General features: G+C 33.8%; 3 protein-coding genes across 5 annotated transcripts; all 3 read right to left on the bottom strand.

Moving 5' to 3' along the window:
- Positions 1 to 754: 754 nt before the first annotated feature.
- On the bottom strand, positions 755 to 2,466 carry LOC18607736 (protein CASPARIAN STRIP INTEGRITY FACTOR 1-like). The gene is made up of 3 exons (XM_007042050.3): positions 2,258 to 2,466; positions 1,804 to 1,859; positions 755 to 1,214 (listed from the first exon to the last, which is right to left on the bottom strand). The coding sequence occupies exons 1-3, from the start codon at positions 2,334 to 2,336 to the stop codon at positions 1,095 to 1,097; spliced, it is 255 nt and encodes an 84-aa protein (XP_007042112.1). The 5' UTR covers positions 2,337 to 2,466; the 3' UTR covers positions 755 to 1,094.
- A 1,877-nt stretch (positions 2,467 to 4,343) lies between these two features.
- On the bottom strand, positions 4,344 to 9,489 carry LOC18607737 (DNAJ heat shock N-terminal domain-containing protein). Of its 3 annotated transcripts, none has more exons than XM_007042051.3 (10): positions 9,337 to 9,489; positions 8,879 to 8,981; positions 8,435 to 8,494; positions 8,024 to 8,106; positions 6,957 to 7,122; positions 6,691 to 6,820; positions 6,053 to 6,211; positions 5,763 to 5,935; positions 4,909 to 4,989; positions 4,344 to 4,711 (listed from the first exon to the last, which is right to left on the bottom strand). In XM_007042051.3, the coding sequence occupies exons 2-10, from the start codon at positions 8,963 to 8,965 to the stop codon at positions 4,631 to 4,633; spliced, it is 1,020 nt and encodes a 339-aa protein (XP_007042113.1). In that variant the 5' UTR covers positions 8,966 to 8,981; positions 9,337 to 9,489; the 3' UTR covers positions 4,344 to 4,630. The 3 variants fall into 3 exon arrangements, with proteins under 3 accessions (XP_007042113.1, XP_007042114.2, XP_088660087.1); XM_007042052.3 differs by having other exon boundaries at positions 8,879 to 8,984; positions 9,337 to 9,446; XM_088803961.1 differs by lacking the exon at positions 9,337 to 9,489 and having other exon boundaries at positions 8,879 to 9,046.
- A 6,627-nt stretch (positions 9,490 to 16,116) lies between these two features.
- On the bottom strand, positions 16,117 to 17,626 carry GBF6 (G-box binding factor 6). The gene has a single exon (XM_018116358.2). The coding sequence runs from the start codon at positions 16,884 to 16,886 to the stop codon at positions 16,401 to 16,403; it is 486 nt and encodes a 161-aa protein (XP_017971847.2). The 5' UTR covers positions 16,887 to 17,626; the 3' UTR covers positions 16,117 to 16,400.
- Between the last annotated feature and the right edge of the window lie 3,787 nt (positions 17,627 to 21,413).

Below are 21,413 nucleotides of genomic sequence, written 5' to 3' on the forward strand. Positions count from 1 at the left end.
ATGAAGCTCTTGGACATCCCAATATTTAACTTATTGATTGATGTATTATCCCTATATTTAAAAAGTAAAATTTCAATCATTCTTCTCTCAATTATCAAAAAAAAAAAAAACTATAAAGCTCTTGGGAGTCAAATTGGGCTATGCCACCCCTTGATAGTTCTTCCCAGTTCATTAATGTCAGCCCAAAACCCAAGTTTGAAACATGTATGGGAACAAGTTGGCCGAATTTACAATCCAGAGAGCCAACCGGTTCTTTTTAAACTTTGGCTTTCTACCTTTTTACCGGCTTTCTCCCCAAGAAAAACAGAGGAAAAGAGAAGCAAACAGTGTATCTGAAGTTGCTTTGACTTAGGGCAACTTCTATTCTCGAGTTCCTTCAAATGTATGCATCAAACCGCTGAAGATAAGTAAATCTCAAACTTCACTGTAGGACTCTTCTCCTTACTCCGACCAACCATCTTTTATATATACATTTAACACACGATAAAAAAACGTCTAAAATTAATAATACATAAAATTATTCATTTAGTTTTGAAATCATCTAATGCCTTGCATGTAAGTAAAACGCTTATTCTTAAAACGATTAAAGATTATTAATTTTTTCCTTTGAAAAGTATATTTCATATATAACTAAGTAATAGATTACACAAAATTAATTCGAATCTACTGTCATATATTATCAAGTTGTAGATTCACTACAACGTTATAATCTTCACTAAGCTCACAGTGAAACTGAAAAGGGTTAATAATCATGTAGAAGAAAACAAGCCTAATTTAATATATTTAAATAAAAAAGACAAGTTCAACATCCACACAATTTACATTAGAAGTAGTACTACTACTTTGAAATTATAATGTTACACTGTGAACATTACACCATGATATAGATTCGTACCTTAAAGTTGTTCTAATAGGATATCTATACAGCCCATAGTAATTATTTAGGTTTCAAAACTTAGTACTATAAATATATATGACATATAGTATTAATTACTGTATATAGAGAGTAGATCGTAATGATAATCCTTCAGTTATTTAAGTACTACTGTGATCAAAGCTGCCAAGCTCTTTTTTAATCCATTGCTACACCACCTTCAGTTGGGTATGAGCTTGAAAGGAGGCTTGACAATAGCTGGTGATGGATCATATCTCCCATAGTCTTTGGTGTTTGCTCTAAGCAGCCTTTCGTGAACAGAAGTTGCTTCGCCACCATCCTTTCATGCAAAAGTGAATCAACAAAAGTAGTGAATAATGATAAATAAAAATAAATATATTAGGCAAAAGCAAAAAGAGGAGGGGAAAAGAAAAAGACACCCTTGGCGTAAGAGAGAAAAGGGGGTTTGATTAATATTTCAGAGCAGGTAAAACTTTGGGTTTATTTTCTTGTCAGAGAAGAAAACATAGTATTTACTGTGGATAAGTGGACTTTGGTTAAAGGATTAGGTTGATTTCTGGTTTTTTTCTCTCTCGCACACCAGGGAGGGAGCTGGTTAAGCTTTCAAATCAATGGCAAAGAGAAAAACAATGACAATAGGCAAGAGGCAACAAGCAATGAACAACTAGACCACGTCTGTCAACCATAATCAACTGGTGCATGCCATAATTGACACCTAATTGATTTTGGGTCAGCGATTCTTCAAGCAGAAGCAAGTTTTTTTCAAGACTCCGAATATATCTTCCAATGCCAACATTTCCTCTTCCTTTTTTAGTCTCTAAAGTTGGTGAAAACCGCCACAGAATGAAAGAATTCAAATCAAGGTTCCATATAATACCAGTAAAATGAGAGTTTCCATATACACAAACCTCAAAAGCTGCATCCACTTCCTCAGCCAACTTGTTCACGAACTTGGATGGTCGAGCTGCAACAAAAAGGCAATTCCAGCATGTGAATGGTGAAGCTCTCATTCTGTATATAGTCACTCATTTTCAAGCCAATAATAACAAAGACTACCAGAAGAAAAAGAACCCATTCCATGAAACATATGTCATTGAACATGCAGAATATTTTAATTCGTCTTAAAACCCTAACAAGACTTTCACGCAAAAGATATGTACTGGCGAGCATGTTACCCTAAAATCCAAGGTTAAACCTTGGTCTTTAGCCTCAAGTGTCGACATAGCTTGAAGTCGGGTCATTAATTAATCTTACTAAGCTAGCTACTTGTTCTTCTTTATTAGTTAAGCTTCGACATTCGACAAAGCGTGCATGACTTTGCAGCAGATTAAAGTTGCAGCAGGGAGACATAGAAGAACCCACCTGCCAGAGAAGTTGATAAAAGAAAAGCTGAAGCCAGGAGGAAAAGTAGAACAATCTTCTTGAGATGCATGACACCCATTGCTAAGCAGAAATTTTTTTCCTTGTGTTTTCTTTTATCTTTCAAAGCGATTTTTTTTCTCGTTCAAGAGGGAATCGAAGCAAATGAGGGCTATCTATATTGCAACCAACATTATAGTATTTAGCAAGAGCGGCCTCAGAGATGAACGAAGAATTAATTGTATTTTATTGCGAAAGAATGCAATCTTAGTTTAAAAGTTCAAAAGCAGAAAAGGGGAAGGAGACTGCTTTTCTTTTGTTGGGGCACTTAAGTCTAACAGGTTAGTGGATTATATAGTTAATTAAAGTAACAGGAATGAGTGTGACAAGCTAGTGGAAATCATTAAAACACCCCTCACTTCTCTTAAAACAAAGGATTCACTTTGCTGATATCTGGCTGTGTACATACTAATCTTGACTTAGCTAATACCCTAATTGGCTCAATTCCTCCTAATTGAAAAAGCACTTCAAAATAATATAGCTTCATTTTTCTTATAATGCTTGAATTTTATATAAAGGATAAAGCTTTACTTTATATTACTTTTTTATCATATATTAATTCAAAATATATTACTATTTATATTTTCACATCTTACTTTCTTGTTTACTTTTTTTTTCTCAATATATAATGAAAATACTTGATTTGTTGATAATATATAGAATTTATATATAAACTCTAAAATTATTTTGTAGACCAAACTACCCAATCAACTTGATGTAAAAAATATGGAAACCATGATTGAGAAAAGAACATTATCCAATCCAGAAATCCAAAAGTGAGGTAGAATTTCCACTTGCTGATTTGAGTTTTAACTGAGGGTATTGTAGGGCTAAAACGGGAAACATGGGGAAAATGGTCGCCATTGGAGGGAGTTTCCGTGGCCTTGCGGGAGGGCGTGCTTAAAGGGGTTAATTAGGTTGCCATTAAAATAACATTTTGTGGGATGACTAAGTGGCTTCAATTATCCTTAACGACAAGGACAACGCACCAAATACAACTGAAAGGACACTGGTGGAGAATAAAGAGAAGAGCACTGTGCCATTAAAATACCATTTTGTCTTTCTTTTTCGTTGGAAGTGGGGTTAGGAGTTTAGGGCATATCCTCCCTTAAATTAAGTGAATTCCTCGTTCTTCTTAATTTTTGGTCAACTTCCTAATGGAACTAGGTTAATAAATGAAGTCATGGATCGAATATGTTTGGCGTATTGTTCGAGGCTTGAATTAACACCAGCAATGAGAGTTCGGTTCATGTATACATCATCTGCACTGCTATAATCTTTCTTGGCATGCTGCTATAATGGACTCTGAGTGTGATATCAGATACATGTTTGTGATGTTATTTCATCTCAAGGCTGGAGCACCTAAAATGGATTTGGAAAAAGATTTTGATCTTTACATGCTCTCGACAGTGTATACCGATAAGGCGCCTGCTTTACGGATGGTTACTGAACTTTTTCTTCTTTTTTGTTCCATCATTGCATCACTTTTTTCCCCTTTAATATATATATATATATAAAGCTTCAGCTAATGATTTTTACTAATGTAATAGAAGATTATGATTCATGGGTTGATTTTTTTTGGATTAACCCCTATAGGTGATTTGATCCTTGATCTTATCAAAAGGAAACAAATGGAAAATCATGGACGAATGTGGAGTTTGTGACGGTGTCTTTCAGAAAAAAAAAAAAAAAAAATATATATATATATATATATATATATATAAATAGAAAAAAGAGTGCAGGGTAGGACATGCTAGTCCTAGTTAATAGTCCTCCTCATCGTTGCAGATGAAGACAAATATCTTTCTGCAAAAGGAGGTTGGGTTATCTTTCCATGATAATTAAACAAATATCAGGAGATTTAATGATAATGTCTTATTTAAACTACCGCACGGTGATTTGGAAAAGGGATGCAAGGAAAAGGTGCCAATTGTGTGCCTTTTGTATAAATTATTCTTCCTCCAAGTTGCAGATAAGCTTTGCCATTACCTATGGATGTATATATGCATTTGTAGGGGCAACTTGTACGTAAGCATCAGAAAAAGTTACTGGCTGCTTTCAACACAGCTTCATTACCATTGATTCTATAACAAATTGGCATATACAGTCTACTACGACAATGAAACTAATCCTGCAGTAATAAATACACAAAGATTCCTATTCTTGTCTAAAATTCAATATGCTGTTGAATCAATACCATCAGTGATGAACATACTTTTCAAGCATTCAAGACATTGGACAAAAGTAAAACCCAATTACTTCCAACACACCATATACATCAAAAACCAAGTGGGCATCCATCGAGTATCAAGATGACTATGAGGAGGAACCAACACTTATTGCTATGTCACTTTCACGGCGCAGGCTGTTTTCTCTACTATAAGCAGCTTTTGCTCCCTGAGAAATTAGAAATGGAAGATAAATTCTGTGGTGAGTATGAGCCAAAAACATAAATGAAAAAGAATTACTTATTCCTAGCACCCTGTGCCCGTCACCTATGTCAATTTGAAACAGAACTCAAAATCAAGCTGAATTACAACTCTTTGGAATGACTGTATGGCTCATTAATTTGTGGAAGGGAAAGTCATACTTACTTGAAAAATTGCTCCAAGTTTTTTCAGTCCTTTTGCCCGTAAAACTAGAACATCCTTGGATACACTAGGGTCTCTAAGTACCTGGATAACAAACAGATTTAGATAATTTCCTCAAAATACAACTTGGTTTAACTGATCTACGATCTATCAATAAGTTAATTGGGCGATACACCCTAAACCCTTTAGTGAAGATAAAGTGAGTTTGAATAAAATCAGCATGTCAATACGCAATAAAGCTCAGTCACTTGGCATCTGTAGGAGAAAATAACTTTAGTTAATTTCTCAGTCACGTGCTATTAGCATGTCATGTGTTGAATTTATTTAGGCTTCAAGACCAACCTTAAATGTCCAGCAGATAGAAGAGATGGCTGAAGTTCTGGAAAAGACCATAAGAGTGGCAAAGCAACCCAAGAAAGATGCTTGGCAGCTCCTCTAAAAAGTTATAGAAGTGGGTTGGACCATTTAAGTACAGAATGGAAAAAAGAAGGGAATAACTTCATTGAGGACATCATCATAGCAATAGAAGGAAAAGGGGGAAAAAAATTGTGTATCCTTATTTTAAATGAATGTTATAGAAAGTCATTTGAAGCTGAGCAAACAAAGTAAATGCAATTAACAGCACCTTCTCTATCTTTTAGTCTCAACATTATGTCAAATCATACAATTAGTGAAACCTACTCATATTTCTTGCTCATGATAATAGGTTCTATGAGATGGAATTAGTACCAAAGCCCTCCATGTGATATTGGAGGAATCTATCCCAATAAAATTCATAACTAACAATTATCTTTTCCTACTTATGCATCCACACACACACACAAGACACCACAAAGGAAGAAAATATGTTAACTCACTGCTAAGCAGACATGAGATAAAGTTGACTCAATATCAACCACATTGATCTGCCAAAGGGATTGAAGCATGGCATCCTTCTTATCTTCAAGGGTTTTCAGTATGTTCTCTTCTTTGTTTTCTCCTTCGTGAGCTTTCTTCAGCTCATCTTGTATTTGAATTAAACTAACAGCACCTACAAGGAGATGAACATGCTTGCTGGGTTCATTTGAAATTTTGAAGTTCAATTAATTTGGAAAGGTCTTAAAGGACATTAAATAATATCTAGATCTTTAACTGCAGAATATTGTACCTGAAGCTGCCATAACTTGTGATTTTATACGGTGGCCTTTATCTCGGACCCATTCTGCTAAAAAGGGTACCTTCATAAACCGCTTGTCTTTTCCAAGTTCCCTCGCAGCTTTCCTTGTGTAAATGTATCCAATGGTATGTAGCATAGCCTCACCGAAAGCTGAAAGCAGTGGAAAATATAAATTAATGGCAATGATAATATTTCAGAAGCAAAGTGAAGGTATTAGTTATTTAGCAGATTTCCTGGAAATGTTTTAAAGAGCTACCAAATTCCTGAACTACTTGTAGTCTTGTATGGTAGAAAGATAAATAGGTTATAAAAAAAAAATTATCAAACATGCATGGTTTTTTGACCATTGGTCTTAAATTATTACTACTATTGACTGGGAGTGGGCTGGACCAAGCCATACACCTATTATAAACTTAACTGGAATTCAACAATACTTTTCCGAACAGATTTTGAAAACTGACAGACCTTCTAATGAAAAATATTTGAGCAATATCAGTATCATATAATATCAAAACATTAACTAGTTTTTCAAAAGACTAAGGTAAATTTCCACAACAAAGATATCTAAGATATAAAGTATGTATCCTTTCTGCTATTTTTAGTTTAGGACAACATAAGAAAAAGTTTACCGGCTTTTGAAAGTCGCCGTGCTTCTAAATTTGCCCATCTAATGAACTCATCAGTTTGACCTTCAACAAATGGCTGAAGGCGATTTTTCAGTATTGTGATGAGCTTTTCTTCCCTTTCTTTCTGAAGTGCCTGCATATAAGAAAGGGGAAAAAGGCAAAAACTTCACTATAATTGAAACAAAACATTTTTTTTTTGGGGGGGGGGGGGGGGGGGGGGGGGTGGGTGTGGGTGTGTGGTTGTGGTGGACTTCTGAAAAGAGTTTTGCCTTCATCTTCTCCTGAATTTTCTGCATACGAGCTTCCTTATCTAGTGAATCATCTTCAATTTCCACAGACGACAAAGAAGCCAGTGCTAGTTGGCCAACATATTCTTCAAAGAATTCACTTCCAAAAAGCATCCCAAAGACAGCTGAAGGATCCAACATGGCGTCCCTGTCATCAAAAAGAGAGAAAAACACTAAGCAAACACAAAGAAGGCATTAAAGCTTGCTGGATAAGCCCAACAAGCACAACTTTCTAGCAAGTTTTGTCTAAAGATAATTTTATGGATGAATTACCATGAGTATCTAATAATCTACTTTTCTTCTTTTCTTTTTCTCCCTTTATAGCTTTAGGTTGTTCTACAAGGTTTTATCTATGTCAGAGGTAAGATCTTGGAGAAATTGGAGATACGAATACTCAACTAAGCTGAACCATAATTACCCTAATGCAGGCTGCATGAATCCTTTTAAACCATTTACATTCTCAACTTTTTTGGGATTCTGCTACTTCTTTTGGAATACATTGCATAAATTAAACAATTTGTTTCAGCAACTTCGTAGGTCACTCTTATCTTCTACCGGATATTCTGTCCTGCTTTCACCTTATATAGCTACAAACCTTTTTTCCCTTCAATGAAGGGCTCCGCTCAAGACTTGAAAGTATTAACTTGCACTTAGCAGCCTTAGACTTTCACCATTGAACCAAATAATAATCCCATTTATTTTCCATTTTACATTCAAAATTTATTTCCCATAACCAATATTCAGTAGCCTATACCAAATGTAGCATTATAACTAAAACTAGCAGACAAAATACAATTCAGATTCAACTAAACAGCTTTTTCATAATCTTCATAATATATCCATAAATGAAGTCATCATTTAAAAATCTTGACATACAAAAATGGAAATGTTATTTAGGAATGCCAGCGTATGTGCACAGATGTCCTTGTACTTTTCAAAACCATGTGCTCCTAAAGCACCCTAAAGAATGTGAAGTAACTGGCAAAGTAAATAACTACGTTTTATGAGAACAGAACTAATCAAGATCAACTTATAGCATATAAACTTACGGTTGTACTCCTGCCTTCCCATGCTTGTCATAGGCTTCACGCTTTTCAGGATCACTTAGAACCTGATATGCTTCACCAAGTGCCTTCACATATATCAAACGGTGCAAATAAGTACCAAATAGAGGAGAGCAAATGCAGATGATGAAATATGTTCTTCTTCATTGTTTGGCTTTCAATATGACAATTACGGCAACTCAAGAAACATGAAAGGCAATTTCAATGGAAGAGAAAGTAGTTAAAAACCAGTGGTAGAACTAAGGATTCAGTTCCTAACAGTGACCTCAGACTTTTCACTTAATTTTTCTTTTAGGAGACTTCTCTATAAATCTACAAATTATATTTCAAGAACTTACAAACTAGCAGCATGCTGAAAATAAGAAAGTTCCAAAAGTGTTAAATTTGATAGCTTACCTGAAAATTTTCAGCGGCTTTTGGATCTCCAGGATTTTTATCAGGGTGAACTAGCCTTGCCTGAAAAATACCACATAATAAAATCATATATGCCAAACATATATAATTACCCAGATCTTGTTAAACTTTCAACAGACACCTATAAAATTGGTTTCCATCCAAAAAGAGCCAAATAAATAAGGCCAACCATATTAAACATAGATGCATTTTTTATGATTACATATCCCAAAAACAGAAAGGCTATACATCATGGTATCATTGAGAATGTTCATAAATACTTTCTAAAAACCAAGACAATTCTAATTCTTGTCAGACAGAGGAATAAAGTCTTTTCCCCTTCAAGTAAAGCTGCAATCTTAATGTGGTGTGGTTCTTAAATCATGCATGTTTCCAAAAAAAAAACCCACAAATCTAAAGATAATAGAGATACAACGAGAAGCTTACTTTGAGGTAATAAGCCTTCTTGATTTCGGCTGCGGATGCTTCAACATTGACACCCAATATATCATAATATGCAGTGTCTTTGACCATTGGTCTTCTCTTGGCACTGCTTTTAGCATTAGAATTAGGCACACGAACACAACTAATTAGCCTCATGATAAAGAAAAGAACAACAATAAAAGCAAGAGAAAACTAATCACAAAATTCTCAAGACAAGAAAAGAAAAGGAACGAAAATGTTACATATAAACAAAAGGGTTCCACAGAAACTGACAATAAATGAATCTTTCAGCAACAGAAACTGAGAAAGGTTGAATTTTGATAGAAACTATGACCCTATATGCTATAAGAATCAATTCAGATCTCTAAATTACTGTAACAACAAAATGATGGAAGCTGTACAATAAGCCAGAAAAGAAAATGGAAAGAAAAAGAAAACAAAAAGAAGAATCTTGAACTTACGTGTTATGGCTAGTGAGATGAACTGGCTAAGAAATGCTTCAAGATTTGTAAAGAACCAATATAAACCCGGATTTCATCGACCAAAAAATAAACACAGAAACCAAAGGGGAGATTTATGTATATCGAGAATCTCACTCATGAAGACAGATATAGAATTGATTACGTGGCGGTCAATGCGTGTTTGATCATTACACGTGCACAAACGTGTTAGCCAATAACATTTAAGTAGCGAACGCGACGACGCCGCATTGGTTTGGCGAAACATGTGACGTTGTACTCTCTGTAAAGAGAAGCTCGGAAGGAAGCTTCCACCAGCCATACAAGTCCTTCCTTCCTTCGGATGGCAGACCGACAATCAACTTGGAAGAGCTTCTGATCTATTACACTCGAAATTACAAATTCTGGCATTTTGCTTATATTCCATTTTCATGCTCTGAAATATCATTCAAGTTTAATCGAGGGCCCAAATGGACCCCCTTCTAGGGTTCACGCCCTGCTTTGTGCTTGGGTTCCCAGGAGCTTCGAGCCAGCCTGATTAATAATTATGGGTCTTAGCAAATATATCCGAGGCAGGCTCTGAATTTTATTGGGCCTATGGCTTACATCAATAAACCAATTATGAATTGGGCCAACCATGAAAGGCCCATGTCTAGATTTTCCCAGAGCTCTCCGTAGGCCACGACCCATGATTAGATCTAAGGTTCTGAAGACGTGGCTGTCACTTGGTAATATTCAGCAGAAGAAGCCGGTTACGAGAAGGTTTTCAGGATATCATTAAAAAAAAATTATCTATTTCAGATCTCTTTGATTATTATATGTGCGCATATGCGCCTTTATGTACAAAATAGAGAGAAAAAGTGGATAAAGTGTATGTCGTTCTCATCTATTTATGAAATGTCGTTTCTTGGGGCATTGTAATTAATTTTTGCTCTTCCACGCATGAAAAAGACCAAGTTGTTGAACACTTGGAGAAATTAGAAGCCGTATGCCAAATGATTTACTTGATTAATTTAGAAAAAAAAAGTATACATGCCATTGAAGAAGTAGGGCATAGTTTTCGCGTGTGATGGCTGGTTTAAAAGTAGTTGCAAGTGGGCTTTCCTCCCTGAGAAAATGTGGAAAAAATAGTACTCAAGGCAGTTGAATACCTGGGAATCTTTGAATATCAGCACATCATACTGTTTTATGTCTACATCAGAACTTGTGGATGTGCAGGATGCATGTTAGTTGGAAGATTGGGAGGTTCATGTTCTATATTCAAATTGGTGGCCTAACTCTTTGAAAGACAAGGGAATATTATCCATGTCAAGCACAATCAATACCTTTCGGATGCTTGATTGAAATTCGATTGTCCACTACAAGGCCACTAACAAGTTCATATTCCCAAAGCTAGATAAGGAAATTTGGAACATTGATGCATTAAAATAAAAAAGGAATTCCCTCTTTTGTCCTTTAACGTAACAGATTTACTATGTTTTAAAGATTTAAAATGTGAAATATTCAAACTTTGCACTTAATGAATAGTATGAAAAATTGTTACACTCAATTTTTAATCATTTATTTTGTAACTTTTTTTAGTAAAATGATCTTAATGCTTTTCAAAAAAAAAAAAAAACAAAGGGTAAAATGATCTTAACTTCACAATGGTACTGGTGTACATAGCAATCATTTGGTGATTTTATTGGGCTCATATCAAGGATGACCATAAACTAAACAAAAGTTAAAGTATCTCGACCCATATTATTAACATTCCATCGACACCACCAACCACTTATCGATTATTTTCATTCCATCAGTAACATCTATTGATATTATACTCTCAACTGAATAATTGATATCTGATCAATATTTCATCGATAAATATAAATGAAAAAACTCTCATTTTTAAAACCTTCTTTCTCTTAAAATTTTTCAAATTTATCTGCGACAAATATTAATTCAAAAGCAAGTTCTCTGTCTTGACCCTCAAGCTCTCTCTAACTCTTTCTCTCTCTTAATGATATGCTTAATATTTAATTAGGATGTCATTAACACCCACCGTTCATGCTCAACTAATAAGACATCATTCTCAATCAAAGCCCCTTCCTTTGTCGTTAAATTAATGTAATCAATTATAGTCTTAATTTTTAAAAGGGTCGACAAAGTCTTGGCTCACTACCTACCAAATATCATCACCCTAACAAAGTTTTGATCCACGTTAATTTTTTCCATTTAATACTTAAATCTCACCCACTAAACAAAACCAAGATCACCAAGACACCTTTTCCTCAGCTCATGTGAGCCATACAAAAACATGGCTGGCCACATGCTCTCAGCATCTAACTTAAATGCCACCCCTTCCCTTGAATTCTTCTTTATTTTATTTTATTTTTTTTAAGCATGCAACGAAATCCAAAAAAGAAAAAGGCAAGGCAAGACAAGAGATTTCATCATCTTTGTTCCCTCTTTAAAGCTACGGGTATGTTCTAATATGCAAGTACAATAACCTCTTTTTTTTCCTTTATTTAATTTCCTCTTTTTCTTTTTAGGTTTTAAGACTAGAAATGGATACCACCCAGCCTACACTCACCGACTTTCTTGTACTCTTTCTTTACTTGTCAAGCATTTAGTGGAATAACTATGAAATAATGATGTTTACATCCATAATAAAATCACTTGTTGAGGTTCCATTGGTGCAAGAAAGATAGATTAATTTAGAGTAGTCTCTTAATTAACCCCTTCTCACCCAATTTCGGGCTGCTTTCCTTAATATGAAAGAACACAATAAGGAAGAAAGTTGATAATGATTTAATGTGTTTGGTTCAATGGTCATACATGAGAAAGTAAATGTGAAAAAAGGAAATATACATAAAAATTAGGGTTTCTTTTCTTCTGTGTGATGCTCTCTTTTTCTTTTTCTTTGATTTCCTTTTGGCAAAGTTAACTAAATATTTGTTGAGTATTTTGAAAAGAAAAGAAAAAATATAGTGGGATGGTGAACCTTTTTCTTTGTTAGGTTTTGCCAGTCATGGAAACCAAAAATCGGTTGGGAATTTTCTTTCTCTATTCCAAATTGTACGTACTAATTCTGGATCATCCATCCATTAAAACAAGATTCTACATAATGAATTTCTACGTTCTTTTGCTTTTTTACGAGAAAAGTTTTCTCCAACCACCCAATGGTTTTCTCTTAGGCCACGTAAAATGTAATTTCACAGGCAAATATTAAATTATATAGAATGTCTCATTATTAAAAATATGATCTTTACTTAATTAATTACAAATCAATCTATAACTAATCACATTTTGTTGGAATTCCATCATTATTTTTTTCTTTTATGCTTTTAACATTTATTTTATTGAATATATATATATAAGTACTTTATAGAACATTTATTTTATTTTCTCATCTTAGTTAATTTATTTAAGAAGGTAAAATTGTAACAATAAAGTACTTTTTCATTATCTTTTTCTTCGATTCAAAAAATGAATGTTACCCATTCACGGAATGAAATTCAACAAAGAACCTGTTTGGTCTGTAATTTTTTTTTAGCCTAAAATTAAGTCATTATGATATGAAAAATAATAATTTTTTAAAATTAAATTAAAACTGTTTGAATAGATAAATTATTTAAAAAACAACTTATATAAGATTTAATTTTGAATAAAATTACTATAAAGAGCATTTAATAAATAACTTTATATTAGTCATGATTTTTTTTGGTTCACAATGAAAAAAAGTTAACTTTATTTTTTTATCTATTTAAAATAAATTTTTAAAAATATAAAATGTATTTTTACATAACATAAAGTTTATAATTAATTTAAATCATAAAAAAAAGAGTTCCACAAATAATTGATTGAGAGAGGGGATATTTTTTAAGAAGGTAATGTGGGATTATTTTTAATAAATTAGGACATTTTTGGAACAAAAAGAAAAATTTTCCTAAAAAGTTGATGTGCTTTTTTTTTTTTAATTACGTGATTTTTATTGCAAAATACCAAGACCACAATTGCTAATGTCCAGAATAGCTCCTAATAAAGTTTACGTGTTTTTAAAAAAAGATAAGCGGAAGCTTTTAAAGTTTTTTTTTTAGATTTTGTTTTTTAAAAAAATTATTTTTTAAGAGCTCCTTAAAATCTTATTTGACTCAATTTTTACTTTTAAAAAATAAATAAATGAAAAAAAATAAAATCAAACAAGTACTAAAACATATGAATCTTTACTTTTTTTAATACATGTGCCATTTAATTGATATTTTTATTACCGAGTAATAGGTATTATGACAAATTGACATTAGAAAAAGTTCCAAAGCATGTGATTATTATGATTATTAATTAATAATCCTTAAACTAAACTTTAACATAATTGTTGTTAAATGTTTCTATTTAATTTCTTATTGAATTTTGACAAGTGTTAGTAGTAGCTCCTAAGTCCTACGCCAAGCCCACTCCACTTTGATTTGTTAAGAGACACAACTTGACACAAACGTGACAAAGTCATTTTCAAAGGGCTGCTAAAAATACTTTTCTCTTGTGGTTTTTTCTTTTGATTATTGACTGCCTAACATGGTACTACCACTAGCTAGCTACCACTTGACGAAGAGATTAGGGCAAACAACTGCTTTAGTTTCACAAGTGCTTACGGAACCATGATTGAAAACATGATACTGTGACTGAAATCATGGCAGCCTTTGTCCCTTAATTGCAATGTTTTTGTGGTATTACAAGGACAAATATGCAATTGTCAAGTGACCTTTGCAAAAGAGGGATGTTCAATTATTTTGTTTTGTTGGTTTTCAAGTTATACTCGTGAGATGGAATTGAAGTGCCAAAAGTTATGGGAATCTTAAGGAAATTAGAGCCTTTATGTTTTTTTTTTTTCCTTCTCTCTATAAAAACAATATCAGGTTTATTGGAGCCCATCTGCCCAAGTTCCCCTCCTTTTGGCTTTTACTCCATTTTAATAAAGTGCTTAGCTCAAATTTCCTTTTTCGACCTGTTGGGTGCTTAGTGGCTGTCTGTTTATACGAGTTAATAAGGACATACAGGCATCAACAGGAAATGAAAGAAAAGGCTTCCATTATGATTTGTCCACAGATCCAAAACAAAAACACCATTCTGCTTTCCTTCATGTCTTTTTTTTTATAAGTCTCCAACACTCCCCAACTTTTGCTCCATCTTCTTTCTTTCTTTCTACTTAGCGAGTTTCCCCACCAAGCATTGTGATACAGATAGAGAAAAGCTGTAATTCAACAAAAACCCTCTTCTTTTTTTAATCAAAAAAATAAAATTACGGATCGAAATTTTTGTTACAATCAAATAATTCTTGAGAAATATGATCGAACTCATCTGCTTAATGAGAGTCGAAACATATTGAAGCTGGATTTCCTGGGAAAGCCAAACGGAACCCCATTGTTTATTTTGAGATTGGAACAGGGAAACCTTGGAGAATTAGTATATTAGACTCAATTGCAACTTCATTTTACAGTTATCACGTGCTTAAGTTCTTGTACTGAAGACATTGTCCCCCTGCACGTGCGACTAGTTTTCAAGGAAAATGCAAGAGCACTCCCACTACAAACCTCTTAAGAAATCATTTCTCTTTTTCTTAACTTTTTCATCCCATTACTTTTTTATGTTTTTTCTTCTTCCTTTAAATCTATCTTTCCATCACTCTTGTAGCTTTACCTGTATAATTTTTGATATGTAATCAGCTTTTGTCCTTCTTTTTTCGTGTTCCAATCCGATGGGATGTCTCTTGTTTCTCTCCTTTGTTTCTCTTTCCACACGCATTGAACAATTCTGATCTCACGATGGCAATAGATAATTACTTTAGTATCTTTTCTAACTAGCCTTTCTGATTTGTAATTACTCTAAAATTTGATACTAAAAAACACACGGGTGAAATGAAGAATCGGTCAGCTCAACCTGTTTTTTAGTTTAATTTGCATGTTGCTGCTAAGAACCATGTGCAGAAATACTAGGTCCAGGAGCTGAAATTATTCCAAGTTAATTTGGTTGCGACCAGAAGTGGCTTTCATCTGGTGTTCCAAGGACATGAGAGAGACATAACAGGCTGTAAATGTTTGATTGTTCTCCTTTTTTCAAAGGGTTACACCCTGCAACTGCATCTCGATCTCGCTCCCACAAGGGAGAAAACATGGTTCTTGTTACTTAAACCTTCATGCAATTTGCTCCTTTCAGGAGTTGTCAGTGCTCCAATTCATGGTCCTTTCTCTGATTCTCAATTGCCACTCATAGGATAACAAGTGAGGTTGAGGTCATTTGAGCTTGGGAGCAACTTAGCAACTAATGCTAATTAAAGTACTTCTCCTCTTGAACATTTTGACAGATGGGAATTTTGACTGCATTTATTGTATGATAAGGGTCAAGGAATTGGAGGATGAACTCAACTGGAAATTATCTCATTGGAAATAATTAGAGCAGTTGAGATTCCTTTAGTTTACAACATTCTTAGCGCAAATGAAGAGTATTGACTGTTCAATCAATCAGAAAAAAACAAAGGGGTCACCATCGACAAGTAGAGAAGTCTTTTCCGGTTCAAATTTGTCAAATCCATTCAAGTAAAACAAGGACTGGCTGTAAAATATACTCAAACTGTTATCAGTAGAAGAGAAATGATGCAAAACAAAAAGTGTGGTATCCGTCAAACATTATTATGCAGGAAGCCATCATTTTTAAGCTCTTTGATATTTGCAGGAGATCAGTCAAACAAAAGAATTGATGTCAACTACAAGAGCTTTCACAGGAGAAGTTGAAACTACCCATAACAAAAGCTTACTTCACAAATTTATTTTATTTTATACTAAACCCCCAAATACATTCATTGGGCTTGCATCACATACTTATAATTCAACCCCATTTACATACCAAGTCTTCAACAACCCAATAAGCACAGTCCAACTGTCCTACACATACCTTATTTCTCACCACTCCCTACTGATAACATTATCTTAAAAAGGACTCTGAACCAAAACAAAAAAGACTAAAAATTTAAAAAGGACTCCTCATCTCTCTTAATCTTTCCTCCCTTTTGACTGAACTCCAATAAGCTCATGGGATTAATACTGAAGCATGTTATCTGCAGAGGCCATGATAGGCTGTTTCAAGTAGGCCAAATTGAATGGGTTAAAGAAGCTGTCAGCAGGTTCAGTGAAAGCAAGGCTTGTTGCATCTTCAGCATCAAAATTACTGCCATTGTTTGCATTCAAGTAACTGTTGATCTCATTCAAAGACTGCAATCTGTGGCTAAGCTCGTTGGCTTGAGCTTTAAGCACTGAGTTCTCAGCCTCAACATTCAGGTAATGCTGGGTGATGATGTTTATCCTTGTGATGATCTGATGATTCTCTTTCCGCAGCTGAGTTACCTGAGCCATGAGATCATCCAAATGCTTCTGCTTCCTCATCCTGGACCTCCTTGCTGATTCTCTGTTTGATATCATTCTCTTCCTTTTCCTTTCATCCATCAATGCCTGCAGGTCCTCCTCAGACCCTGAGTTTTGTAGCAAAGTTGATGACCCCGAAGATGTGCCACTAGAGGAAGCCATGGAAATTGCAGATAACTTGGACAGATTTTTTAATTTTTGCAACGCAGAGAGAGTAAATCAAGAGAGAGATGATAATAGCAGGACCCAAACGACAATAAAAACACCCCTGATAAAGAAAAATAATGCAGATAGATAGTAGCAGTAGTACCAGTAGTAATTTTATTTATATATTATAGACTAGGTAGCAGAGATTAAAGCCAAAATCATGAAACGTAATACAACCAGTAGAGAAAAACAACTGAGAAGGATTGAACGAGATGGGTCCTGCGAATGAATGTAGAATTTATCATAAACCCAGAAAGAAAGATTTCACTGAGAATTGGAGACATGAATCTCAAACATCAAGAACAAAAGATTGAGCATGAAGATATTGCTCTTAAAAAAACCTCTCCTTGGAAATAAAAAAAAAAAAGCTTTGAATTGATGCTGCTAGAAACAGCCTCAAAACCACCAACCCAGAAGCTCCAGAAGAAAAATCAGATGATGGGTAACGGATTTTGAACCCCCAACAAACTCAACTTTGAGTTCGACAAGAAAAACCCAGAACTTGGTTTTGGATCAGAGGAAAGAACAGAAGAACAGCTTGAGTTCAAAGCTGGAACCTTAGACACATATCAGAGAAAAAAAAAATCTATCAAAGAGGAGTCTAGAAGTGATATGGTAGAGGACTGATAAGGAAGGGGAGGAAAAGTAGAAGAGTTACGTAAGTGAAATGGAGGCCGATTTATAGAAGGAAAAAAAGACCTGCAAGTTGATGAAAAATTGATTTAAAAAATAGGGAAAATGCAAAACAGAAAAAGAGAAAAATCTTATATTGAGAAAATGAGCAAAAATAAAGCTAAGGGCAGAGAAAAAAAGAGGTTTGGAATCTCCTCTGTGGGAAAAAAGTTTGTTGAAAAAAGTTGATGGGACATGTGAGGTGGGGGATAGAGAGAGAGAAGGGCTCACAACTAGCCAGATCCAGCTGGGAACCAACTATCCCAGTTTACATCATGGTGGGTAGCTGTAGGTAAATCCATCAAGCTGATACCGTCAAGGCAGCAACATGCAAATGGTACAAATATAAGGTAGATAATTGGCGGCTCACCCCAAAAACAGAACAAGGAAAAATAAAAAATGAAATTGAAACTCTTGAAAAAAAAATAGTAAATTTTTGAGTTTCTAGATGAAATTGTTGCCATTTATAAGATAAAATTGATTGGAAAGTCTAATTGATTATGTAACATATAGTTTCATGTGAATAATATCTTATAAAAGATTAGTGTCCACATCAAAGAAAAAGGCTTTTTTATGATTTAATAAAGAATGATATACATACATAAATGATAAACCTGTGCTTTTCACCCATTGTTTGAGAATTTGCAATGGTGTGCCCAATTATTGATATCTTGTTTGAAGTAGACAAGGAGTAAGACAATAATTTTGTGCTAAAAACGATACTACTACTATTTACATTCCAATTGCTTGTTGATTTTATCACCTTTTTTTTATTTTCTTAAATTTCTTACCTTCTCTTTTTTAGATTTTCTCATTGATATCTCAAAAAAATAAATATATATATATAAATCACGTCAAATATTTAAAAATAATAAATAAAATATTTCAATCTCACATTGAATAAATAAAAAAATTAAATGTTACAAATGATAATAAATTAACATTTTTAATCTTACAATTCATGTGCGCGAATTTAAAAATTTTATCAGATCTTGAACTATATATAATACTAAAAAAGGACTTTCTCAAATGACATAAACCTTTAATCACCAATCAATTTGAAAATTAAAAATTCTGAACCGTTTGGGTGCTCTTAAAATCAGGTGAGTGAAGAACAAATATTTGAATTTTTTAAAAACAAAAATCTAATCAAAGGGTTTTACTGGTCCTACAGAAAAGCAGCCCACGATGGCACACACTTCCCAAATGTTACCTATTTTTCACAAAAAGCCTGTACCAGCAGCAGCTCTCTTTTGCTCGATCGATGATGTTTCGACACGACTCACTTTGGACAGAACCAAAATCTAGGGATGTAGCTCTGTCCGTTCATTTTTATTAATTTTTAATTAATTTCATACGTACTGATTTTGGACTCTGAGCTTCCCACCGAAGCTCTTTAATATTAATTTGTACGATTAGTATACAATTTGTCTAAACTACCCTTTGATTCCACATTACATGTTCAATGTTCATAGCGCAAATCCGTCTTCCAAAATATAGGCCATTGTGATTCTCATCAGCCTTAGCGCAAAGAGGAACGAAAAATTTAGAAATTTCAATTGGAAAAAAAGTTGTGCTTATGATGAAATAATACTATCTTTTAGCTTAAAAGTTGGCAGCCAAAACAGTAAACTTAGACAAGAAAATATGCTAATCACAACATTTTATGGCCCCAGAACTCGTCACAGGGCGGTGCTGCTGCTGACTTTGGCAATTAAAGATAATGCAAGTACAAATCAATTATTCATTAAATGTTTAATAATCCTTGATGGAACAACTTGGCTAATTGCAACTCAGCCTATTTATTTGGATTATTGATTATACGATAAAATATATAAGATTTAGTGCTTGTTTTGTGTGGGTTTTTTTTTCAATTTTTCTATCTCTTAAAAACAAAAATAAGACCAAATATAAATTTTGAAAAGTTAAAAAAAAAATTTCAGAAAAAGCTCATGTGATGAGCTTTCTTTTATCTTCTTTTAAAAATATAAAAAAAAAATTATTTTTATTTCAAAATATCTTCATCTGTAAAATATAATTACAATATTATTATAAAAAATACCCTCTATAATAATTTTAATCAAAATTATAACTTATAAAAAAAACTTATAAAGAAAATTTACTAAAAAACTTTAACGTAATTTTAAAAATTATTACTTTTCATAAAAACTTCATAATACCTTTTAAACTAGAAAAAAATCAAGTCAAATAAACTCTTATAGTCTTTTTACTATTGATTCTTATTTTACAATTAATTATTTAATTAAATTATGATATTTTATATTTTAAATTAAATAAAATACCAAACATTCCATACTGATCGATACGAAATAACTTCTTTTTATTATTACTTAATTCGTTCAGATAATTAAGTAATTGTATGTTTTTTTATTTATATGTATGAAATGTCATTATCTTCGGTTGAAGGTTCCAGTTAACTTCATGGTGAAGAAATAATTAGTGCGTAGCCGGCCCAAAGACGAAAATGAATGCACTGGGTCTTTGATGCCGAAATTCGTTGGTTTTAGACAGATTGGGTCAGCTCCCTAAATATAGTTGATAAACTGCTTTTGTTTTTCTTTCCGCTTTTTTTTTTTTCTTTATTTCTTTCTTCTTTTTTCCTCTCCCCTCGTGCAAATTCGCTAGAATTTGCCTAGGTGAAAAATCAAGTGTATCGTGCATGTCTCAATTCCTAATGACAATATGTTCACTGTTATTGTCTTAATGCAATGAAACTAATTGAATATAACATTTAAAAATGCTTCCATCTACTTTTGACCTTCAAAAGTGTTTTGTTCAATATAAAGATAACCCTTTTTTTCTTTTTCGTTGCTTCTCTTTTTCATGCATTAACTATATAGTATTAACATGAAATACTTATTTGAAAGAAAGGGAGCAAGCTTTCCTAAGTGAAACCATTTGACTGAAAAACGAGAGGGGAGAAGAAGAGGTTGGACCGTTGGAGGCGTAAGGTTTAGTTTATCTGGGCTTTTGCGAGTTTCGAGACCCAAATGGGAGGAAGATCCAGATTGGGGTTTGTCGCTTGGAACTTTATCAACTGGACTGAGCCCAAGGCATTCTCAAAGACACCAAATTGACAATGCTTGCCCTACTAAAACTGAGGCCACTGCCTTGCTCCAAACAGACACCAGATCAAGTGTAGCTCTGTATCAGTTCTGTGTCCAATGATAAGTTTCCTATTTCTGAAATTACTACTGAATTTGCTTTTGACATGCATGAGGGGCAACTGGCACCCAATGCTTTCCCACTTGAGAAAGAGAGGTAGGTACTTGCACGGCTGCACCGATCCAATGATGCTTTGATTCTAATAATGAATTTGCTTTAGCATGCAAAGGGTTAATCCCATATCATTGTGAGCAAGATCAACACTCGTAATGATGCATTCATACTTTAGTTGTGAGTGTTTTGGATTTGCCCCTTCTTCTTTTTCGACATGGCACCTTTTCAAGTTTGCCACTTTGGTCGGCCTGCCCTCACCCTGCCCCCGAGATAAAAAAAACCCAGTATTTTACCCTGCTTCGTTTCCACATACATACCTTCTTTTCCCCTTTTCATCTGCTTTCTATTTGAGGTGGCTTGGATGGAATATGTTACCTGATTGCCTGGTGGATGTTTTTGCAAATTTGTTATGTCATTATCAATGATTTAAACGTTCTACTATTCTTTTACAGATACTGATGAGTTGGAGTGGAACATTGTCCTTAGGAAATTCTCTGGTATAGATTAAGTTTTCTTTTCTCAAGTTGCTCTAGTATTCCGCATATATTCACTTGGAAAAGTGTCACTCTT

This window comes from Theobroma cacao, chromosome 2, assembly GCF_053813885.1.
Source record: "Theobroma cacao isolate CCN51 chromosome 2, ASM5381388v1, whole genome shotgun sequence".
Lineage (NCBI taxonomy): Eukaryota > Viridiplantae > Streptophyta > Magnoliopsida > Malvales > Malvaceae > Theobroma > Theobroma cacao.

Coding starts and splice junctions, on each gene's coding strand:
- LOC18607737 (XM_088803961.1), bottom strand. CDS start 9,031: ATGAGGCTAATTAGTTGTGTTCGTGTGCCTAATTCTAATGCTAAAAGC. Junction 5,936..6,052: donor ACAAGTTATGGCAGCTTCAG/GTACAATATTCT, acceptor ATCTCCTTGTAG/GTGCTGTTAGTTTAATTCAA. Junction 4,990..5,762: donor TATCTCATGTCTGCTTAGCA/GTGAGTTAACAT, acceptor TTTGTTATCCAG/GTACTTAGAGACCCTAGTGT.
- GBF6 (XM_018116358.2), bottom strand. CDS start 16,886: ATGGCTTCCTCTAGTGGCACATCTTCGGGGTCATCAACTTTGCTACAA.
- LOC18607736 (XM_007042050.3), bottom strand. CDS start 2,336: ATGGGTGTCATGCATCTCAAGAAGATTGTTCTACTTTTCCTCCTGGCT. Junction 1,860..2,257: donor TTTATCAACTTCTCTGGCAG/GTGGGTTCTTCT, acceptor TTTTTGTTGCAG/CTCGACCATCCAAGTTCGTG. Junction 1,215..1,803: donor AAGTGGATGCAGCTTTTGAG/GTTTGTGTATAT, acceptor TTTGCATGAAAG/GATGGTGGCGAAGCAACTTC.